This window comes from Passer montanus, unplaced genomic scaffold (genome assembly GCF_014805655.1).
Source record: "Passer montanus isolate IOZ18808 unplaced genomic scaffold, ASM1480565v1 scaffold49, whole genome shotgun sequence".
Lineage (NCBI taxonomy): Eukaryota > Metazoa > Chordata > Aves > Passeriformes > Passeridae > Passer > Passer montanus.
The window spans coordinates 3,578,285-3,599,775 of NW_024369818.1; the positions used below are offsets into that span (position 1 = coordinate 3,578,285).

The 21,491-nt window shown below is 39.3% G+C and overlaps 1 protein-coding gene across 1 annotated transcript in view; it reads right to left on the bottom strand.

Moving 5' to 3' along the window:
• KLHL4 (kelch like family member 4) overlaps positions 1 to 20,817 on the bottom strand; it is a 38,070-nt gene extending 17,253 nt beyond the window's left edge. Inside the window, exons 1-3 of the mRNA XM_039722657.1 lie at positions 19,379 to 20,817; positions 1,064 to 1,234; positions 63 to 199 (exon numbers count right to left, since the gene is read on the bottom strand). Coding sequence (XP_039578591.1) covers positions 63 to 199; positions 1,064 to 1,234; positions 19,379 to 19,800 — 730 coding nt within the window. The 5' untranslated portion in view covers positions 19,801 to 20,817. The remainder of the gene's footprint in view (positions 1 to 62; positions 200 to 1,063; positions 1,235 to 19,378) is intronic.
• Positions 20,818 to 21,491: the final 674 nt, after the last annotated feature.

Genomic DNA, 21,491 nt, shown 5'->3' on the forward strand with positions numbered 1-21,491 from the left:
TTCATATGTTAATGAACAAAACGATAAATAAATGTCTCTAAGCAGCTCTGGGGCAGGGTTACCTGTGTAGGCGTAGCGCACCAGAGCCTTCAGCGCCTCGGGATCCACTCCCTCCATCTTGATCTCCTCCTGCTTGGCTTCCAGCACGTCGTTGGTGAACATGGCAGCAAAGTAATCAGAGACTGCACTGAGCACCAGCCTGCAGGGGAGCAGGGTTAGCAGAGATGCCTCAGGTTCGAGCTTTTCTATTTTTCAGATTTTGTACTGCCTTAGTTTCTGGGCTTCCTATCAGGGGATGGTGAGCTCTCTGCACAGAGCAGGGAGACAAAGCAATTCCTTCTCCAGCTGGGGACCAAGGACAAATGATCCAAATCTCAGGCCCAAGAGCATAAACAGTGTGGACTAAAGGGAGAAAAACAAACAGGATGGGATTTCATAACCTAAAACTATAAATGGACAATTAACTCCATTATGCAAATGGAGCAGGACTTATAAAAGTGAGAGACCCTGTGAGCGTTCATTAATTTTGTGACCATTTCAGTTCATCTTGGATGGAGCCCTGGCTGGGCTCTTGTGCTGCCCAAGGTGGGTACATTGAGGCCTCCTGATAAATTCCTACTTTATTCCTTAGCTCCATCTAGCCTCTGTCCTAGGGCAGCCTTCACAAGGCATCAGCAGGACAGCAAATTACCTCATCATCTCAGTACCAGGCAGAAAATCCAGCTCTGTAATGTTGTGAATTGTGTGTACCAGGGAAACAATTAGCATAGGAGTCAAATCTTGCAGCAGTGAAGTTAAAAGAGTAATTAGTAATCTAATTTTCTCCCAGACTGCTTATCTAGGCAGATTTTCTTCTCTGATCTTGACAGCAGCAAGGAGAGAGGGTGGACAGTGCAAGCGATTTGCATTTGAATTTCATTGTGTTTAAAATAATAGATATGAAATGTTGATCATGTGATTAGCTGGAGTCCTAATTAGAGAAACTCTCCATTCATAACTAACCAGGCATTCATAAATTGAGCTTTTTGGGGGTTTGAGGCAGAGAGGGTCCTGGGAGCTGTACCTGTGGGCTGGGATCTTCTGGTCGCCCGCGATCAGCAGCACGTCGCAGAGCTGCTTCTGCTGCAGGTAATTCTCCATCTTGCGGAAGGTTTGCTCCGCGTGGTTCGTGGACTGGAAAAACTCGTCAGAGCCATTGGTGCTCATCCCGAGAGAGCTGCTGGTGCTGGACAGCCTGCCAGGGACAGAGACAGTGATGAACAGAGCGTTAGAAATTCAATATAAACGCTGATGACATTCATTTTTATTGAAAAGGCAGCACAGAAATTTTTTAAATTATGGAAGTCCCACAATCCTGTTCTTACAATCCTTCTTCCAGCTTTTTCTTTTTGGTATCTGGAAGTTTTCGTTCATACACCTGCACATAAACTGTACTACAGCTGTGTGTAGTAGGGGGTGCTACTGCTCTGCCTGCTTCCATCAGTTTTGAGTGGATTGCACAGCACTGGCGTGATAAATGCAGCCTCCTGAGCCCTCACAAACAGAATCCTTAAAAAATCCCTCTTTTCCTGTGATACTGACAGCTAAAATACCTCTTGGCATGAAATGTTGGATATTACATCTTTAGGTCTTATTTCTGATCTCTGCTTGCTTTGTCCATTAAATGACTTGACTCAGTAGTACTGAATCTGAGGACAGTGTAATGAGCACCATATAACTCTAGAGAAATTTCCTAATTAAAAGCTCATGGAACCTGTACATGGCCTTTAGAATCTGAATGCAAATAATGGAGACAAATTAATTTCTCTGCCTTTCATGGAAATATACAATAAATATATTCCTCCCACTCCAGGATTCTGTTAGCTTTGCCACTTAGGGACTACTCACTGTTTTTTCCAAACATTCCTTACAGCCTTTAAATATGGATTTTTATGTAGACTGAAACACCTTCCTGACACTTGCTTAGAAAAATCTTTATTTTTCTCTTCATCTGTTTTTAGTAAATAATAATGCATTTGTTGATATAAATATATAACACATACTTTAAAAATGCTGCAATATTTAATATTACTTTAGCCAAAGGTTATTTAGAAAAACATTTTCTCAGTTTAATATAGTATTTTTTTTAGAATGTATAAGACTTGTTTTTTAAATTTTCTAGCCCAACTGGGAAATAATGACAGCTTGTTGACTAAATTTCCTAGTTCTCCTTGATATTGTTAATGCAAATGCATTAATGATAAGGAGAGGTAAGGTCTCTTCACAAAATTAGCATATTAAATTTAGCAGAATATTGGATTACAGCCACAATTTAACATCTAGTTCAGACAAAACAGAGAAATAAAAAAGGGTAAGTCAGGTTGAATTGGTAGTATCAGAAAATAGAGATGTTAGATCATTCTTTTTTAAAGAGCTCATAGAAGTCAAGGGAAATAATTAAAAATCAAATTATAATGTAATATGGAATTGAGACAGTACTTTTCCATCCCCTCTGCAAAACATTTGTCTTTATTACAATTTCGAATCCATTTTAGCTTAGTTTGGTTTGGTTTTAAAGAAAAATGGAAAACCAAGTTCACCTCTAATGTGTTTCCTTTGTCATTTTTGACTTACAGAAATTAATTTGTCTCAGTGTGCTTAATGACTCCACTTTCTTATTTGTTTTCTTTCCCTGCTTCATAGACATTAACAAAGCTGCAAAATTGGATTATATGCTCATTAGTTTTGTATCAGCTATGGGGTGCCAAATTCACACTCTGGAATGTTTTGCTATTTACCTCTTAAGCATCCTATAATGTTTTTCAGAAAATTGTTTTTTGAAAAAATATTTTTGCAGATTCAATATATACACTCTAAGTGTTGTATCTCAGTACATTGCACTTAGCCTTGATGTTTGCAGGAAAAACCTCAAATAATTCTCAGCCATCCCATTTGTAAACAGATAGTACTGGTTATGAGAAATAAATAATTCCCCATAGCATGGATTTGTTTGTGCTTAGAAAATCATTTCCAAGGGAGTGAAAGTCCAATTATTTAATTTAGTCGTGGTTATTTTTTCAGAAGTTTAGTGGAGTCACATTTAACTACACCATAAATACCACTAATATAATTAATTATTTCAAAGGCAAAGGTCTTCAGAGACTGAAAAATACGGGAAGCAAAAGCAAGCTCTCCATTAAAATTAATAATATAATTTCTGGTTTATCTTCAGCAGCTGATTCGAAATGGTAAATATATTATGGAGGGGAAAAATTAAATTCAAAGATAAATATTTATATATTTTCCTTGGTGTGTGACTGTCAGACTCAAATATTGACCTTCAGAGTGTAGTACTGGGTAATGATGAACTAAAGTCAGAAGTCAAAATATCCTAAAGGGAGGAGTCAGGAAAAGTTCCCTGGAGTCTGGTGTAGAATTCTGGCAGAGGTTGCTGAGGGTGCAGCACAGCTAAAATTTATTCCTATAAAATGTGCACAAGTTTGGACAAACAAAAGCTGAGTATTCAGGGATAAAAGTTTCCAAAAGTGCATCAGTCAGGGAGGAAAAATATCAATGATTTGGTCTGAAGAATCAGGAACCCAGATTGTTTCATGTTATCTTTGTGCTGGTGTTCACTGGGATGAGGAGCTGTAATTAGCATTCTTAATAAAGGCTTAAAGAGTGGATTAGCCTGGAGAGATAAATCTATATTTAAATTATTCTGAAGTCACTGAGTTGTATGAATTTCATTTCAGGTAGAGAACCAAGCGAAATCATTCCAGAGTTTTCCTGTAAGGATTTGTGAAGGCTACTCAAAATATGATCCATTTAAAAAGAAACACGGAATTATGAAACAGAAAATACAAACTGAAAACATGAAGAAATAATCAAAAAGCATTAAGTGTCTGGATGATAAGAAGGACACAAATACCAGCCAGCGTGGCTGGTCAGAATGAATCATGTCAGAACATTGTCTTTTATTCTGTTTTTTCCAAGGTACCAAAGCTTACTGGGAGAAAAACATGAATTGTCAGAAGTCATCTCGCCTCCTGGATGACTTCTGACACTATTTCACATGACATTTTCAAAATCGAGCTGGGATGGCAGGTTTTGAGTGAAATAAATACAAGAGATAGGAATAACTTGTTTAGCCACGCTTGAAATCTGTCAGGGCTTCAGTTCCAAAGGCAGACAAGGTGCTGAGAGACTTCCAGACAAATCCTGCTCCTGATGCTGCTCCATGGTTTTATTACAGAAAATCATGTGGTAGAAAGAGGGTTTAGTTGTTATTAATATTTAATTATTATTATGGGTGATTATAGCATATTGTATATATTTTCTTGCTATTATCATAGCAAGAAAAAAGTTTTTTGGGAACAGAATTTAAATTCAGAGGGGGAACAAGATTTAAATTCAGAGAGGCATATTTGCCCTTTTCTCATTAAACTTTGGGGAATTTTTTACTTTTCAAAGAGCTGCTTACACCTCTGTTCAAATAAATGAACTTGAATGAAAAACAGGGGAGGAAATGACAGGTAAAAGCAAGATTTTTCTGGATCCTAAGAAAACTGGGACTCAAAAATGGTGTGTGGAGGTAAAATTTCATCTTTTCTGTAATCAGAATCGATGGCGTGAGTTTTCTGATTCATTCCAGGCCTACAATTCTTTAAATTTATGAATTATCTTAAATTTCTTTTCTCTCATAATGGAGAACCCTTCACACTAATCAGCAGAGTGCTCTTCATTAATCAGTATGTAAAGGATAAATCCAGATTTCCTCATTATTTAATTAGAATGCGATAACACATAAATGCCATTTATTTGTCATATCCTTTTTAAAATTCAGTGTTTTATTAAACCTCATTCAGTGTGCCTGTGACCAAAACCAAGAAACAAACCTGATGATAAAGAAGCTTAGAAGCACAATATTGCAGGGAAACAAGGTGATTTATTGGAATATTTTAATTTTGTTGGTGTAGATGAGGTTATTATTTACATATTTATGGTGACTGCTTCCCAGGTGTTTGTTGAATGTACCTGTTTAAGATGCTGAGATATTGAAGAAATTCAATTTAATCAATTTCAGTTATTGGTGTCATTTAGAGATTTGGATTTGGGTGTCTTCCCTGTGCTCTGTGAATCCCACCAGTCACAGATCAGGGGTCCCAGGATTTCAGGGGGCTGCAGCTCTGTGGGATGTGCTGGGGCTGTGCCAAGGCAGAACTGCAACTCCACCAGTCCACTTTGTTCGTGCAGCAATATTTCCAGTGCAGATCATCATTTTTCTTTTCTTTCTTTTTATTTATTGCTTATTTAAGAGAAGTGCAGCTCGATCCCTTTCCCCAGGCAGCTCCACCATGCTCAGCCCCGGGAGCTCTGCCCCTCTGGCTGCTGAAAAACTCTTTTCCTACAGAAAATCACAGCATCTGTCACAGCCAAACCTCAGCAGCTGGCTGAGAAATTAAAATATTTCAGTGAGGAAAGAAAAGAGGGAAAGTTAGAATCCATTTCTGAACACAGATAAAATAATGATAAAGTTGATGTGCTTGTATTAATTGATGCTGATAAAATTTTAGCACATCATTAACTGTCCCAGCCTCTGCCTTGAAATTTCTGCTGCAGTCATCTTCTTCATTTTTTATTTTTTCGTTATTTATTGTGGAGTTTTTAGGGTATGGGGGAAAACATTTGTCCTAAAAGAGTATGGGAAATTGTTGATGAATGCTGAGGTCATAACATTAACATGAGGTTGTAATAATTATAGAAAATGATGTAGCAAATGAAGAAATAAGTAATTAAAATTTATAATTTTATTTCAGTTAACAGAGAAACTCCTGACTTCCCAACTAAAGTGAAAGCTCTGACAATTCTTTTAGAACTTGGAGCTCTTGAAACTGCCTGGTTTTAGCTATTTTATATTGCCAAGGCTAGCATAAACCGGCCACTTCCCTCTGTTGGTGTTAAAAATTAAAATAACTTTTCCCATTTGGGATTACAAGTGTAAATGTGCATATCATGAACTGCAAACCACTTTTAGCTCGTTTGAATTTTGTTCTTCCCCCAGACACGACAATGTACAGACAGATGTCATCGTGATTCATAGCAGGATGAATTTGGGTTAGGATATTTTGAATCCTCCCAGAAATAGAAATCATGGATTTGTTGGGGTAATTCCACAGGGAAATGGAAGCTGCACCCCAACTGCAGAGCCCCTGAGCCCTTTGTGCCTTCTCTCAGCTGTGGCCACACTGATTTTAAGGTACAAAGATGAATCATTCCAAACACTCTCCTCAGTAACCTGCTTCCTTTTGGAAATTATATATTTATTATTTTAACACAGGAATTGTAAAATTATTTTCCAGTCTCTGCAGATTAGAGTGTGTGAACTCTCTTGATTGTTGATCTACTTGTTCTACTGTTGAAAGATCTCGTGTCTACTGAAGGGTTTTATGCTCATTGTTTGTTTTATGCAGATAATTGAGAAACGGAATAATCCTACGTACATGGAAAGGAGTTTCTAATGGTTCTCTTCCTGGTACAGAACTAATCTGAACAGGCAACTTTGCTATAAACATTATTAAAGTTACTTAAAAACCTTATTTCTGTGGCATAGAAATTGGAGGTGTAGCAATATCCAATCATCCTGGAGAGAGCACTGCCTGCACAGCCTGTTTTATTTAATAGAAATGTGTCTATATTCAGGGATTAAGTGAAGTGTGTCAGACAAATCATTTCAATTAATGCCAGTTTAAATCACCATTCAAGAACATTATCCTCCAGGAGAGTTAATACTGTATTCATTTACATTATATAGTAAAGAATAACTGAGTGAAACCTTTCAAGTAAAAGGATAGGAGTATTTTATATATTATTTTATATATTATCTTCTTAACATTATCCTTTGTTCTGATAATGCCAAGTGGTCACTGCAATGCATGAATTCCAAAATCACATTTGAAATACATGATTGTGTTGGAGGGAAATTAAAAGTGAAGGAGAAACTCAGGGAGGCTGAGTGCCACCTGCTTAACTTCCAGGGAGCAAGTGATAATCTTTCTAAAGTACAAAAAATGATGTGACCAGAAGGCATGATATAGCAGGATTTTGAGCTGTCAGAATGTACAAAATGAAAAATAATGGCTTAATGCTGGATCTGAGCCTGTGGCATTTTTCTTTAGAGGACATAGAAAACAAAATACAGGCCAATGGCAAGAAGAACTGGTTTTAACTCCAAGCAAAGCTATTGCCAGATGAAACTAATTAACTCCATGTTTGTTCCTTCATTAAGCACTTTTCAGAAAGACTCCTGATGGGAGAGCAAGAGGGGAAGAAGACCCTGCTTTTTGCTGTCCCTTCTGACTGTTATTAGGAAAAGTGGAGCAGAGAGGAGCAAAGGGAGATCCAAGCAAAAGAAAAAATGAAATGTGAGGTGGTTGTGCCTCCAGTGAGCAGAGCTTTGAAAAGGCAGAGAGTAACAGTCTCAATAGCAATTATCCCTGCCCCTGCCAATCTGAGCCTTGCAGCTCATCAGATATGGATCCTGCTGGGAGATTTTTGCAGATATCTTGATTTATTAAAGCTCAAACCACTATCATAATACCTTCATACATGCTTCTCACCTCTTTTTTGTTTTTCATCAAAGGCAAAGGGACACTATTCTTGGGCTTCTCATGACCATTTCATTTTTTACATTTTTCCTTTCCTGCATTTATCTGGATCCTAAATAACAAATAACAAGGCTTATCACGTTTTCCCATTCAAGTGAGACATGATCCCCCAGATGAAGGCACCACTTCAAATTTCATTTTGCTATATGAGACACCCCCAGTCATGTAAAAATCTCCAGGCTTGTTCCAAAATATCTCCTGACCTGATTCAGCTGATCTGCTGGATACCTCATTCAAAGCTAAACACTACTGCACTGGGGAGAAAAAGTGTGATTTTTAACCTATTTAGCCATAGTGTGCTGCCATAATTACAGATTTATTAGAAATGAGGGAAAAAGGATGTGTATAAAGGACTGGGCAGCCTCACAGTTAGAAATCAGAGATGAGAAGTAGACTGAAGTTTTCTATTCTGTTTGAAGGTTTGCAAGCTACATAAATTTATCTGTGATCAATTCTCTCCTCCTCTTAATTGTGCAATTACACCCTGAGAGAGTTTCCCTGTGTTAAAGCCAAATATTTCTGTGTGTTCCTAGGTACAGATATGCTGATACCAAAGTACTCTCCAGCCAGTTGTTATCTTCTGAGCTTCTGTGTCAGAAAATATAACTCAAACCTAGGTCTGGAAAGGAATTCAAATAACTTAGCATGCTGTATTCATTTCTGGCTCAGTTGAGGGCATTTTCTTTCAAGTCAGTACAACCAAACCAGCATATTGTGAATGCCCTTCCATATTTACTGGAAGGAATTTTGAATGTTATAATTATGTAGACTGTTGTGCTTTAGCTCCTGTTTTTACCTTTGGTTACTGACCTGCACTTTTTAACACCTGAGAAATATTTTAGCATTTGTTATTATGTACATCATTCTTAATGTCAGAAATAATATCCACTGAATATCTCCTGTGCTAGCTCAGAATAGAAGGGGGTTGAGGCAGCACCTTACAGGAATTTCTTAGTGAGGAAACCTCTACTCGTGAGCCCACAGCACTTTTGTAAGACAGAGAGAGAATTGTCTTTACAACCTTTAGAGTCAGATCATTAGGGCTGCTTTAATTTGAGAGTATCAAGTGTATTTAACAGTATTTCTGACAACCTGGCTTAATAAAATCTGTTCTCTCGATGCCATTAGTGACTTGGCATTTATCTGGACAGGTAATAGTGATAACTTGCTCCAACAAGCCAGGGTTTGTGTCAGCCTCACTCACGGTAATTTAATCGGAATAAAAACACCAAATCTAAATAAATGTAGCACATTAAATCTAAAGAAAAACAACGAAAAGTTAAAAGTGTGTAATTGACATGAACTGTGAAAAATATTGCTTATGTTATTATTATAATGACAGGGGTTTTTTCTGGAGTGCCAGTAGTAATCACTAGGCTGGAGAGAGGCAAATTTACATTGTAATGTGGTTATACAAATAATAACACAGCGATTTCATTGCATTTATTCATAAAATATTGTCCTTCCAGTCCTGACTTTGTTACTTTTTAAATTGTGTTCAAGTCAGGTTTGGATTCACTTTAAGTGAAAAAGTATGAGGAAACTTTAAACAGCTGAGGAGAAATTTGGCTCTGTTTGAAGGAGGAAGGGAGAAGCACATTGGAGCTCTCCTGCTTTGTGGCATCCCATGGGAGCTTCCTCCCAAGCAACTTTATTGGCATTTTGTACCACCAAGCCATTCTGCATCTCTTTTTTAGCAGAACTGGGGATCCTTTAAGTGAATAAAACAAATTAAGGCAAAAGAAATTAGTCCTGACTTACAGCCCTGTCCTGTCTGTGCTGATCTCAGCAGCTCACAGTGCTCTGGTTGAGCAGCCTGGCTCCTGCAGGATCACCAGGCTGGAACTTCCCAGGAAGTTTTCTTGCTCTGCTCCTAAATCCCCTGTGACAGCAGTGGCTGCACTGCTGGGGGACTTTACTGGGTCAGGCATCTCAGCCAGAAAGGTCAAAAGTCCATCCTGAGCCTCTGCACCAGCACACAGAGCAGGGTGGGGGTAAGGAATGGCACACGAGGGAATTTCTGTCTTTAGGTGTAGTTTTCTAAAAACGGAATGATGAGCTGGAGAGAATCTTCTGTGAGTGACTTTTGTGAGACAGAAGTGAGAGTCATGACCCAGAACCAGCATTTTCATCTTTAAATGATGACTATAAACATGATAGGGCACCCCTGTTTTTGTTCAGAGTATGTTTATTCTCTGCTCAAAATACTGTTTATATATATATATAAAATATATATTTATCTCCCTGCTCAGAAGGGTGGCCAGAAATGGTGGCATCAGAACCAGCCTCTCCTCTGCCTTTTCACTGAGTGCATGACAAAGGCAGAGCTCCTGATGAATGTCTGAAACATGAGCCCCAATGGATCCAAACTGAAGGCAATGTTTGAGCAAATATTCTCAGTCTGGAGTCAGAGCTTTGGACAAAGGCAGAGCTCCTGCTCTACAAAGATGAATGTCTGAAACATGAGCCCAAATGGATCCAAACTGAAGGCAATGTTTGAGCAAATATTCTCAGTCTGGAGTCAGAGCTTTTGATCTGGTGGTCGTGGCAGAGAGAGGAAGAAGGAGCTCCCCCAGAGACGTGGAACATGACTAAGGTAAAATTGCTGAGGTATTTTTGCCTGCATGTGTTGTGCATCTCTATTTCCTCACATTCTGCAAGGTTCTGAAATGGTCTGACATGGAGACAGAGCTTCCCTGAGCATCTGTGCTAAATGAGCACTGCAAAAGAGGTTTCCCTAGCAACTCAAACCATATGTAATAGCTTAAAATAGCTTTTCTCCAACTCCTAGGATTTCTTAGTGGTTTGCTCACAATTTCCATTTGAATCAAGGTATGTTTGCCCTGTTGAAAAAGGTTCTTCATTTTCCCACCTTCTATTAAAATGAGCAGGGTTTGAAAATGCTCATTTCTTGTCAGAATTCCTCCCTTCCTCTTGACTCGTAACTTATCAGATAAACTGAAGCATGGCAAAGGGTGAAGGTGGCTGTCCACTTTCTCAAATGTGTTGCCTTTGTTTGCTGTTCAAAATATTTTATTGGAAGTGTATTGGTCTGTAATTATTGTAATGGGAAGTCCCAGCTGACTTTGATTTCTGTGAGGTCAGTATAATGAGAAGATAAACTGCGCAACTCTGAAATGTAATGGATCAGTCATAGTGTACATGAATTCCACTTTGCTTTTCAAAGCTGTCTGAAGGTAAATCTGGATGTTTAAAAAGCCTGCTCAGTTTGTGTTGTGTCCCCAGGAAAACGCTCTTTTACATGAGTGAGCTGTGATACCAAGAGGCTGGGTGATGGCTCTGAGGTAATAAAAGGAGCAGGCAACAAATCTGAGACATAACTCATATATTGATTTTCAGATCCTAGTCATCAAGCTGAAAATTTAGGTTGAGAGCACTTGAATTTGATTAAATCAAATGTTAATATCCAGGTAAGAAATCTAGATTCATGTCCCAAGGTTTTCAAAATATGTACAACACAACTAAAGGAAGGGCCAGGTATCAGCCATTGCTTTCCTTTTCACTAAAAATGTTTCTTTGGCCTACATGGGTTTTAGTGGAGAATGTGATGAGGCAAACTTTTCATCCTGTAAAGCAGCATGAGAATACAGTGCCTATTTCCTGGCAAAACACTTTGAAACTCTATTCATTTAGATGCTCTAGCACACATTTAAGCCTGAAATAAAGGCAGCATGTTCCTTTAAATACTTTTAGTATCCTCTTGTTCCCTGGGAGCAGCAGAAAGGTTTTAGTGAAATATCCTGATTTCTCACATAGGATGGAAACTATTACTACAATGAAATCAAAGATGTTTCAAGCTAAGAATTCTTGGATGGGCAGAATTTTTGTGAACAGCCAGGCTGTCTGGTCTTGTTCTAGCTATTTTAATTTGCTTTGAATTTTTGCTGTTGAGCATTTGCTTGGAAAAGGAGGGAAGGAGGTGGTCTGGGAGCAGATTTGCTGTCACAGCAGGGTGGGAATTTCCAGTGCTGGTGTTTGTGTTGATGGAGTCACTGGGGGAATCTGGTGTCACAGAGGTTAAATTGGGTTATAACTTGGTTTTAGAGATAATTTTCTTTATGTTTATATCCCATATTTCAGCTCTTTTCTGTGAATCCCAACAGTGCTTCAGCTTCATTTTTTTCTTTTACCCTGCACACCAACAGGTGCACAAGAAGTAAGCCACAGTCTTATTTAATTGCCTGATATAATAATTCTCTAAATACATTAGAGAATTATTTTATTCTAGCAGAATAAAAGGAGCTAAACCAAACTGGTCTAGTTTAGCTGGGCAAATTTAGCTGCTTGATTACAACAAACAAATCCCTTTATATTTTAAATGTGTAGGATTTTAGTCGTTTTCCTCAGTACAGTATTCCAAAGTAAACAATTCAGCCACAAACCAAGGGTGAAAATAAATAGTTTCTTTCTGTTAGGATCCTGTGGGGCTCTAACTTTGAAACCAAGCAAAACCTTCTCCCCCTTTTCCCAGAATGTTTCACCAACCATCTCATTTCTTGTTGATCTTTCAGTTGCATAATCTCAGTGGGTCTGTAAAAACCGCTCTGCACTGGGCACATGTGTTTAATCATCTCCTTAACTTTTTCTGGAGACATTAAGAAGTGATTTTAAGAACAGTAATAACTCTTTAAAAAGTCATTTAACAGCTGTCTTTGCTGAGAGCGAGCTCTGTGGAGTGAAAATGAGAAGATAATTGAATCATAAAAAAATTGTTTTGAAATGACTGGAATTGTCCTAGATTGTTAAATTACTATTAAATGACATTTTTTCCCTTGCCTGTAATAATTCATCTTTGAAAGCTAGGCTTGTTAAATGTAGGCCTGTAAAGTATTGTGTGTTTTCTAGTAAGTCAGATTATTTCTCATTATAGACTTCTTGGTGGGTAGACAGGGTTAAACTTGATGGCATCCAGAGCCCCTTTTCTGCTTAAATTTTCATATGAGTCTATTTATCTAGCTATGAAAAAAAAAAAAAAAAAATTGAATATCCAGTCCTTCCACAGGGTGAATATAAAATTAATTTCAAAATACAATTCTTCTCATTCCTTTCATCTTTAATGACTGTTTCAACCCACTTCAATACCCCATATTTTTGCTTTTCAAGTTCTTCAGAAGATGTCATAACAGAAGGTGAGATTGGGAATACACCCCAAGGATGCCTTTGAGACATTGTGATTCCAATTTCTGTACCAAGAGCTCTTGTATGAGGTCACAGCATTGTTTAGTCAGAATTAATTCATTGGTCACTGTTCAGTGCATTTGCTCTTGGCCTCAAAAGGCCTTTTGCTTTTGTGAATTATCAACTGCTGGAAACAAAAAAAGGGGTGATTTTCCTCTTAGATTTTAATCCTGCATCAGATACCACTTACTAAAACTTTATAGATTTTCCACACTTAGCAAACATTAGATATCAAATTTTCTTTGTTACCCCCAGCTACCCTATTTCAACCAGTTGTGAGTGAATTTCCATAAAATAAAGTCACTTCTGACCCCTTTCAAATAAGTTACAAACATCTTAAACAATCCACTTCCAACTCATATTTTGACCTTTAGCTAAAGATCAATGTTAGAAGAAAATTAGTTTTTGCTTGTCCCTGAGGTAACAAGGGAGCATTTTGGTTGTCCATTGCAGGTTTTCAGAAAATCATCTTTTTAAAGCATGCTGCTGAAATTGATATTAAATTGTTATAAATGCTATAGGAACTGAAAAATTCTCCACAAGACACAAACATAGTTTCTTTTCCCCGCTGCTACTTCTTGCCAAATTATACAGTGTAAAATCCATATAATTATTATTTCTAAGCACTTAGAAATAGAACTTAAGTCAGCAAGAATTTGCCAAGAATAACATGTCAGTGTAAACTGAAGTGCCTCATTAACAGCTTTCACTAGAAATTATGGAGAACAGAAAATAAATAGTTGTCATGTATACCTTGAATATGAGAGTTTTATTTTTCAGTGTGTTCTGAAAGTTCAGCCTCAAGGACTGTCTGCAGTAACCCCTTTTGGAACAAGGGTGAAGCTGGTTTGAAATCATGCTGTTAAATTATCAATGGATCACTGACAAATAGGAAGGTAAATCAAACTGGTTCCTAAGGAACTTAGCACTGAAGCTCCTCTATAGCTTCTCATAAATTTTCTAAATTAATTGAAAAAATGAGGATAAATCTTTGGTATGATATATTACAACTGGAGATCAAGCTGAGAAGAGCTGCATGTATGGTGGGGTATTGGATCAGAACTGAATAATAAATCACCGAATTCAGAACTGAGCACTAGCTCAGCCAGCTGGAGACATTATCTGATAAACACAAGATGGAATTTATTTGTGCAAAGTGTTGGTTTTAGGAACAAATAACTGCAAAAAGTGTACAGATGGTTTGGGAACAGGCCTCTGGTACACAGGCAGGAGTTTCACATGAATCACAAGGCAGGCATGAGCAACAGCACCACATTGTTGGTAAGAGAAAAACAACTACTGAGGACATTGGAGCAGATTTGAGTCAGGATGACACAGAAGGAATCCAGCTCTGCACTGGAACTGCCAGACTCCAACAGGAGCACATCCAGCTCTGTCCCTGACTGCAAGTCCAGACAGACCTGCTGGACACAGGCAGGACAGCAGTGAAATATCAGAGCTGTCAGGGTAGGAATTCTGGGACCAGACTGCACAAATTGCAGCTCGTTAGGATTGCAGCAATTTTCAAACACAAGCAGAGGGTGTCAAGAAGGAAAGTGTGGCAATAAGAAGAATAAGGAGAACAATATATATATATATTATACAATGTGTGTGTGTATATATATATATATATGTATGTATATATATATATATACACAATATATATATATGAACGCTGATGGGGAAAGACCAAGGCATTAATGAGCTCAAATTGTACTATAGACAAACAAGGAAGCACCTAAACCTAGTTGGTCCAGCTTTGTCACAGAAGGATTGAAATGCTGTCTGACTACATGTCCAGCATTCTTTATACTTATTAAATACTTATTTGTTAAACTTAGGATTTTTTGAAAGTTTTTTCAAAATGCTGGAGATTCAGTGAAAATAAAATTGGAGTAGTTCTGTTTTAAAAAATAAGGACTGCCATGATGTGAGGTTAGGAATTGTCATTTCTAAACTTTACCTCGGTCATCTGAGATTGTTCATGGAACTGAATCCTTCCCCACAACAGGGAAGCAGAGTGGTGATGTTCCCCCTGAATGCAGCCCTTTTTCACCTTCTCTGCCCAGGGCACATCTCAGTTCTCCCTTTCCCTGCTGCCTTGGGATGCATTATCAGTCATCCCTGTGCTCCACTGTTTATTTGGGTACCCAGAACTTCCCTCTCAATCTGGTTTGACCCGTGCCTTCACAGGATAACTCATAAGTTCCATTTTCACTATGAAAATTATCACCTGTTTTTCTTTATTTCACACTGGAATGGGAGCCAAGGCTGTTGTCTGCCACTGGAGCTAAAAGCACAACTCAAGGGAAAACCCTCAGATAGAGGACATCTGAAATATATATTTATATATTTTTCAGAGTCAGTGAAGAAAATAGTTTGATAGTTATTTCCATATGTCTGCCAGAACCAAAAAATGTGAATTTTCAAGTCTTGAGATGAACTATCAAAACAGCTGTATGTCAAAAATAGCCACCACAGAAAAGGATTGCCTTTGGGAGGAGGCACCTCCCAAGTATCTGTTTCCATGTGCATCAGTAAGGACTGTTTGGATTACAACATCAAAAGATACTATTAGAATTAATTAGAAATATATTTTGTCTCATGTGGGAAATTAGAAAACATTTTTCCTAGAATTTGTCCCAAGCTAGAGTTTGTCAGCAATTTTTCAGCCACATAATTAGAAAAAAAAGATGCAGAAGAGAAAAATGATGAACGGATGCTACATTTACTCTTGAAATCTCAGTGCCTTTGGGCAACTAGGAAATACTTAACCAGAACACATGGTCTGCAATAGCACACTTGTGGGATCACAAACCTGGCAGGCATGCAGGAAGGGAGGTGATAATGTGGCAGAATGTTAATAATGCTGGGCACAGTGCTCTCATGGAGAAGTCAATATCTGTGAGCCCAGAAATCATTAAGGGAAGTAGTTGAAGTAATTCAATATATTTTTTTTCTTTTTAGGACATTTCAGTGCTTTGTCAGTCTGTGTGTGCACAGATGTGTCCATGGGGTGCACACAAAGTTTCTGTTGACTGTCAAGATCTAACAATCAAATCCTCCCAGTGTGTGCTGCTGCCTCTGGATCACTGCCACACCACTTTCTTTGAAAGGAATGGAAATTCTTCCTGGTCCCCTGGCAGAGGAGCCTGAACCTCACAAGATTCCATCAGGGCAGATCAGAGATGTCAGATAGATCAGGACAGCTCAAGTGCTCAGCTCCCCCAGCCCTGCCTGCTGAGCCACGCACAGGTTATTTCCCATGGGCCCCTACAGAGCTCCCTCTTTAAGCCAAACCTGAAATCTCTGAAGGTGTTTTCCCTTCCTTGGCATGGCCATATTCCACAGGTTTATCTTGATGACCACCCCAGCAACATCAGAAAATGCTGCACTGGGAAATGCACTCTACAGAACAAATAACCTATTGGTTATGCAGATTTTAGCTGGTTTCTCTTTTTCTCCCATGCAGAGGTGCCAGTCCTCACCCAAGGAGCAGATTGGTGAGAATCAGATGAGGTCAGTAAATAAAGGTTATTTGCTGTTTATCTTTTTTCCAAACTACAGGTCTGACTTCCATAAGGATCTTAGAGGAGGTCAAGGCCCTAGAAGGCTGTTTGAGCAGGTTCCCTGAGCAGCACTGGACCAGGCAGTCCCCCGGATGCTGAGAGGCTTTCCTTAACCCCGTGCCAATAAGCCATTTATTTATGGCCCAAAATGTATTGGTTGACCACCCATTAACTGGTTATGATTAGAACAAAACTAATGAGTTTTAATCACTTGAGCCTCATTTACTTTGTCACTTGTCATGGGATATAATTCAGGAGCAAGCTGGACCAGAAGGGTTTCTTTAAGTCTTGCACTATTTTATCGGGGGACAAGAATACCAAAAGGTTGAAGAAAGCAGAAATAAGAGTATTGACGATCATGTTTGCTACTTTATTATTTAACTTTCCTCCTCAGTAACCAGCCCCTATTTCATCAAACCCCAGGGTGCTCTCTGTCCAGCACTGACAGCATTCAGTCCTGTGGTCTGAGAGAAAGAAAGCTCAAGTTTTTCTGAAGAAATTCAGAACATTGTTTTTACATTTCCAAAGTTTTCCATGGGAAGCATTAAACTCTTAGTAGAAACTCTGCTTTTATGTTCTGCTCAGGGTTGAGGTATTAGCCAGATTCTCTCCCTTTTCTACTATTTTGGATGTCCATGTGATGCTCAGCAGAGTTCTGCTTTAGATCCACCTAAAAATGGGATTTCTCCAGGCAGAGGAAAATCCGCTGGTTGAGAGAGCTGCTTTGAAGGTGCAGAGCTTTTGTGGTCTAAAAGGCAAATTTATCTTTGGTGTCCTCAGATGTGGATGTGAAATTTGCTCAATTGACATTTGAAATACCTGCACAGCCCCTGCTGTGGTGGCTTTGGCAGTGTGAGAACGTGGGCTCGGGGGACCTGCAAAAACCTGATTTTTGTGTGTTAATCACCAGCAGAGACCATTGATTACCATTGATTGGGACTATCTGGAACTTCTAAAGGAAAAAGGGACCGGGAGGATGTAAAGGCACGATTTTAAATATGAGACATTGTTTTGGAGAGAAGAAAATATATCCAGATGTTGATATCTACATCCTAGATGTAGGTAGATGTAGGTATAAGGCTGCTTCTCCTTATTTCTTCTCAGTATCTCATTTCTACCCAACCAATTAATGTATTAATTAATGTGTGACCTGTGCTGGATGCTGTAGGGGAAGGGAACAGAGCTTTACTTAATGATTTCTGTTGATACATATTTAAGAAATTTGAGCTATGTTGTCCTTAATGGTCAGTTTTATTTTCTCTAAATAAATTTTAATTCTAGAGAAACTCATAGCCATGAATCACTTTATAAATAATCAATTACCAATGCAGCTTTTGAAGACGTATGTTAAAATAGACTTTAATCTACAGCATGCAATGATGGCTTTTACTGAAATCTTAAAGAAACCCACTTATTTGACTGTAACAATATATGATATATGCAGTTCCAAAACTATTCTAAAAGCTGCAACTTTAAACAGCTCAGGAGCAGAACTTAAATTGGAATGGATATGTAGGTACAGAACTTCAGGAGGTCTTTGCAGAAACTTTATATTTATAGCTGGAGAAAATGTCACATCTTATTTTAGAAGGCAGTGGTTTATTACCTCCAAACTGAGCTGATTAGGGGGTGTTTTTACCTCCTTCTTCACATGATGTAGAATCTTATTTAAATGACTAAGTGTTCCTTATTTTTCTTCAAATTAAATCAATCTTCCTTCTAAGATGTGTCTAAAATCATGGGGGTTTTTTCAGGAAATTTGTACTATCATTTGGAATATTGTACTAAGAGTCTGCTGCTTCCCCATTCCAAACCAGCGCCCTTGGAAACAACAGAACTCCCACAGTCCTTCCCCAGTGCTTTTATTCTGTCATGATTTTATCTGGTACCTACTGACTACTGGGACTGGTTTCCAAGTGACATTTTGGAATGCAGTTTTTGCTGCTCCATCTGCAGATGTTCCCCACAGCAGATGCACAACTTGAAAAATAATAACTGCTAAAAATATGCAAGCTGTCAGCTTGGTTTTTACTGAGAGAACTAAAACTTCAAGTGAGATAAATTTGTATTTAAATGCAACGTAATACATTTAAATCATGTCCAAAGATTGATTGCAATCTCATCAAACAATGCAAACAATCATATCATAAATGTTTGATTTAAGTCCAAGGTGGGGAAAGGTGGGGTAAAAATGTTGCTGGATAAGCTAAAAATACTGACATGAGTTTTGAAAGAGAAAACATAAAAAAACCTTAACTAAATAAGTGGTATTAACATCGTATTCTTTGTTATTCACAACTTAAAAATAGCTCTTCCTTTGTGCTTACACCTTTCAGGTCTCATAGCTAGCTGTAATGTTTTTTTACCTGACCTTGCAGAAAATATCTGTCTTAGCCTACTAAATAAGCTGTGAAAGTACTGGGATTTCAGACAAACCTTTAAAAAAGCAATGAATGATGCTCCCTTTCCACTTAGTTCAAGGTTAATTTTACTTGCCAGGAAGACAGTAAAAGAAAATCAGTGAGGAATTTGAGAGATCAATGGCAACCACGGAGCCCATGCACCTCCAGCAGCTCCCATTTGTCAAAGTTGCACCCATTGACAAAGTCAGAATGAGGACAGGATGTCAGGAAGCTCCTTTTTTTCATTGCACTCACACACAATAAATCAAGAGAAGGAATTTATATGCTGTGAATGTTGATAGAGCAAATCTGACAAACTGGCAGATTGTATGCATATGGAAGAGTTATGGAATGATGTACCTTAAGCAAAGATCACAATTTAATGACAATGTTTCTGTTCATTTTTCTGCTGCAGGAGTGTTCCTTCTCCTCTGAGTGTGGGTGTGCACAGACATAAAGTGAGATGAATGCAGTAAGGAACTCTGCCTGAAAACAAAGACAGTTCTAGGGAACAACTTGGGAGCAAGTCTGGCTTCCCAAGCACATACTCTAAAACTCCTACCTCTCTGCAGATTCATCTGCATTTTGCTCTGTGATCATCTGCAGCTCCTGTGTGGCTTTACTTGACTCTTCTTTGCCAGAGTTCTGCTCGGTGCTGGCCTTGGGGCTCTCCTGGCTGGGGCGCAGCTGCTCGATGAGGCTCTGCTGGTGCCAGCTGTGGATGGAGCGGTGGTGCCCCGGCGTCGGCCCGGGCACGGGGGCCAGGATGTTGTGGTGCACGGGGCTGCTGTTCTTCTTCAGCCCATTTCTGTCCCGAGAGTGGCTCTTCAGCCTGCTCTGCACCGGGGTGCCCCTGTGCTCGTAGCCTTCCTGCTGGTGGCAGCCCCCGGAGCCGGCGGAGCCCTGCGAGGGGTGGCTGAACCACCTCCAGCGGAGCCTCAGGATCTGCTTCACGTCAAACTCTTTCTTTCCGGAGACTGACATGGTTTTTCCAGGGAGAAGGAAAAAAAAGAAAAAGGAAAAAAAAAAAAAAAAAACGGACAAAAGCCTATTCTTTCAGGAAGGAAATGGATTCTTTGTTATCTCTTCTGTTTCAACTCCTCTTCTTAAGGAAAGGCACCAGAAGAACAAACACCGGTGGCTCTCCCCCTCTCTGCTGATGGATGCACCGCGAGCTCTCGCAGGCGATGCTGAGCTGCTGTTAGCTGTATAGGTGGGAATCCATACTGACAGGATGATGAGGTCAGACCTTAAACAAGTAAATCAGCTTAGCACAGGAAAGCAGCAACCATAACACTCCCCAGCTGCCGGGCTTACACACTCCCAGCTCTCCAGTGCGGCTCCCAATATATAACCCAGGCTCACATGATCCTCAGGGAGCCCGGGCTGCGACTTAAGATGCAGGGAAGCATGCACAAATCAAGTGGCAAGACTTTCTAGCTATCTCACGGCGTTCTCCATCGAGCCTGCTAATTAGCAATGCTGCTTTTCACGGCGGGTTTAGAGAGGATGCTTCCAGGCGGGATTTTGGTGGCGATTCGCTGCGAAACTCTCCCGCAGCTCCCGCGTCTCCTTAAGGCTCCGCGTTTGTTTGTCTGGCTGTGTAACATTCCTACAAATGGCCTCGGTGTGGTAGCACTTACCTAAAGGAGAGGCAGCGTTTGAATGCATGGTGCAGGACTGGCTGTGTTTTCTCACCTACGGATGGGTTTCTCCATATAATTCAGGGCTAGGAGAAGAGAGGGAGGGAGCTCAGGGAAATCGGAGATGTGCTCCCTGAATGACGGGATCTGTGGCAAGCACAGTTTCCTGGCTAAGTGCCTGTGTAAACAGCCTTTCCCATCCTGCTCCTGATTTCTCACGGACAGTGAAACACTCGTGGTTTGGGGTTTTTTTTTGAAAACACCTTTCTTTTCTTTCTTTGATAGCGTGCACTGCAACGCATTTTCAGCAAATGTAATAGGGGAGATGTTTTCATTCCCATCCCCCGGTTGCCAGGCAGGGCTGTGAGAACTGTCCCCTGTGTGGTTTGAAATAATGTACACAGAATGTTTTCATGTGCAAATTGAAAAGGAATAAATGGACTGGATTTTTTTGATGTTATATTCTCCCAGGTTGGCTACTGATGGTCTGTCCAACTGTAAGCAGTGTGCAGAAATAGCAAAAGCTGTAACACAAAGTCAGTAGAACATGATTCAGAGAGGATCCCTCTCTAACACAACTCTCCTCTCAGACCTTCTGACAATAATTTCATTTTTCTCTTTTCTACGAGTTTTTCTTCTTTTCTTTACCAAAATTCTATGATGGGACATCGACCCTTCAAATAAAATCTGCTTATTATTCTTTTGGATTTCATATAATACAGGCAAGGAAATGTGAAGTTAATAAAACCAAAAGAAGAAGGAAAAGCAAAATGAGAGCCTAACAAATTTCCAGTTTTTATCATGGGCTCTCCTGCCCCTGTCCTATTCATGGTATTCAAGCAGAGGATATGCAGCATCATGGGCTGGATGCATGTGAGAAATTACAGGATGAGTGAAGAACTCATCAAAGTAATTGAAAGATCTTTTCCTATCTAGATCCATAGAGGGAAAGACTTTGTACAAAAGAAAACCTGTGTGAAAGGCTTGGCCATAAAAGGCAGAAAGGAAGGAGCTGAGGGAAGGTTTGACAGA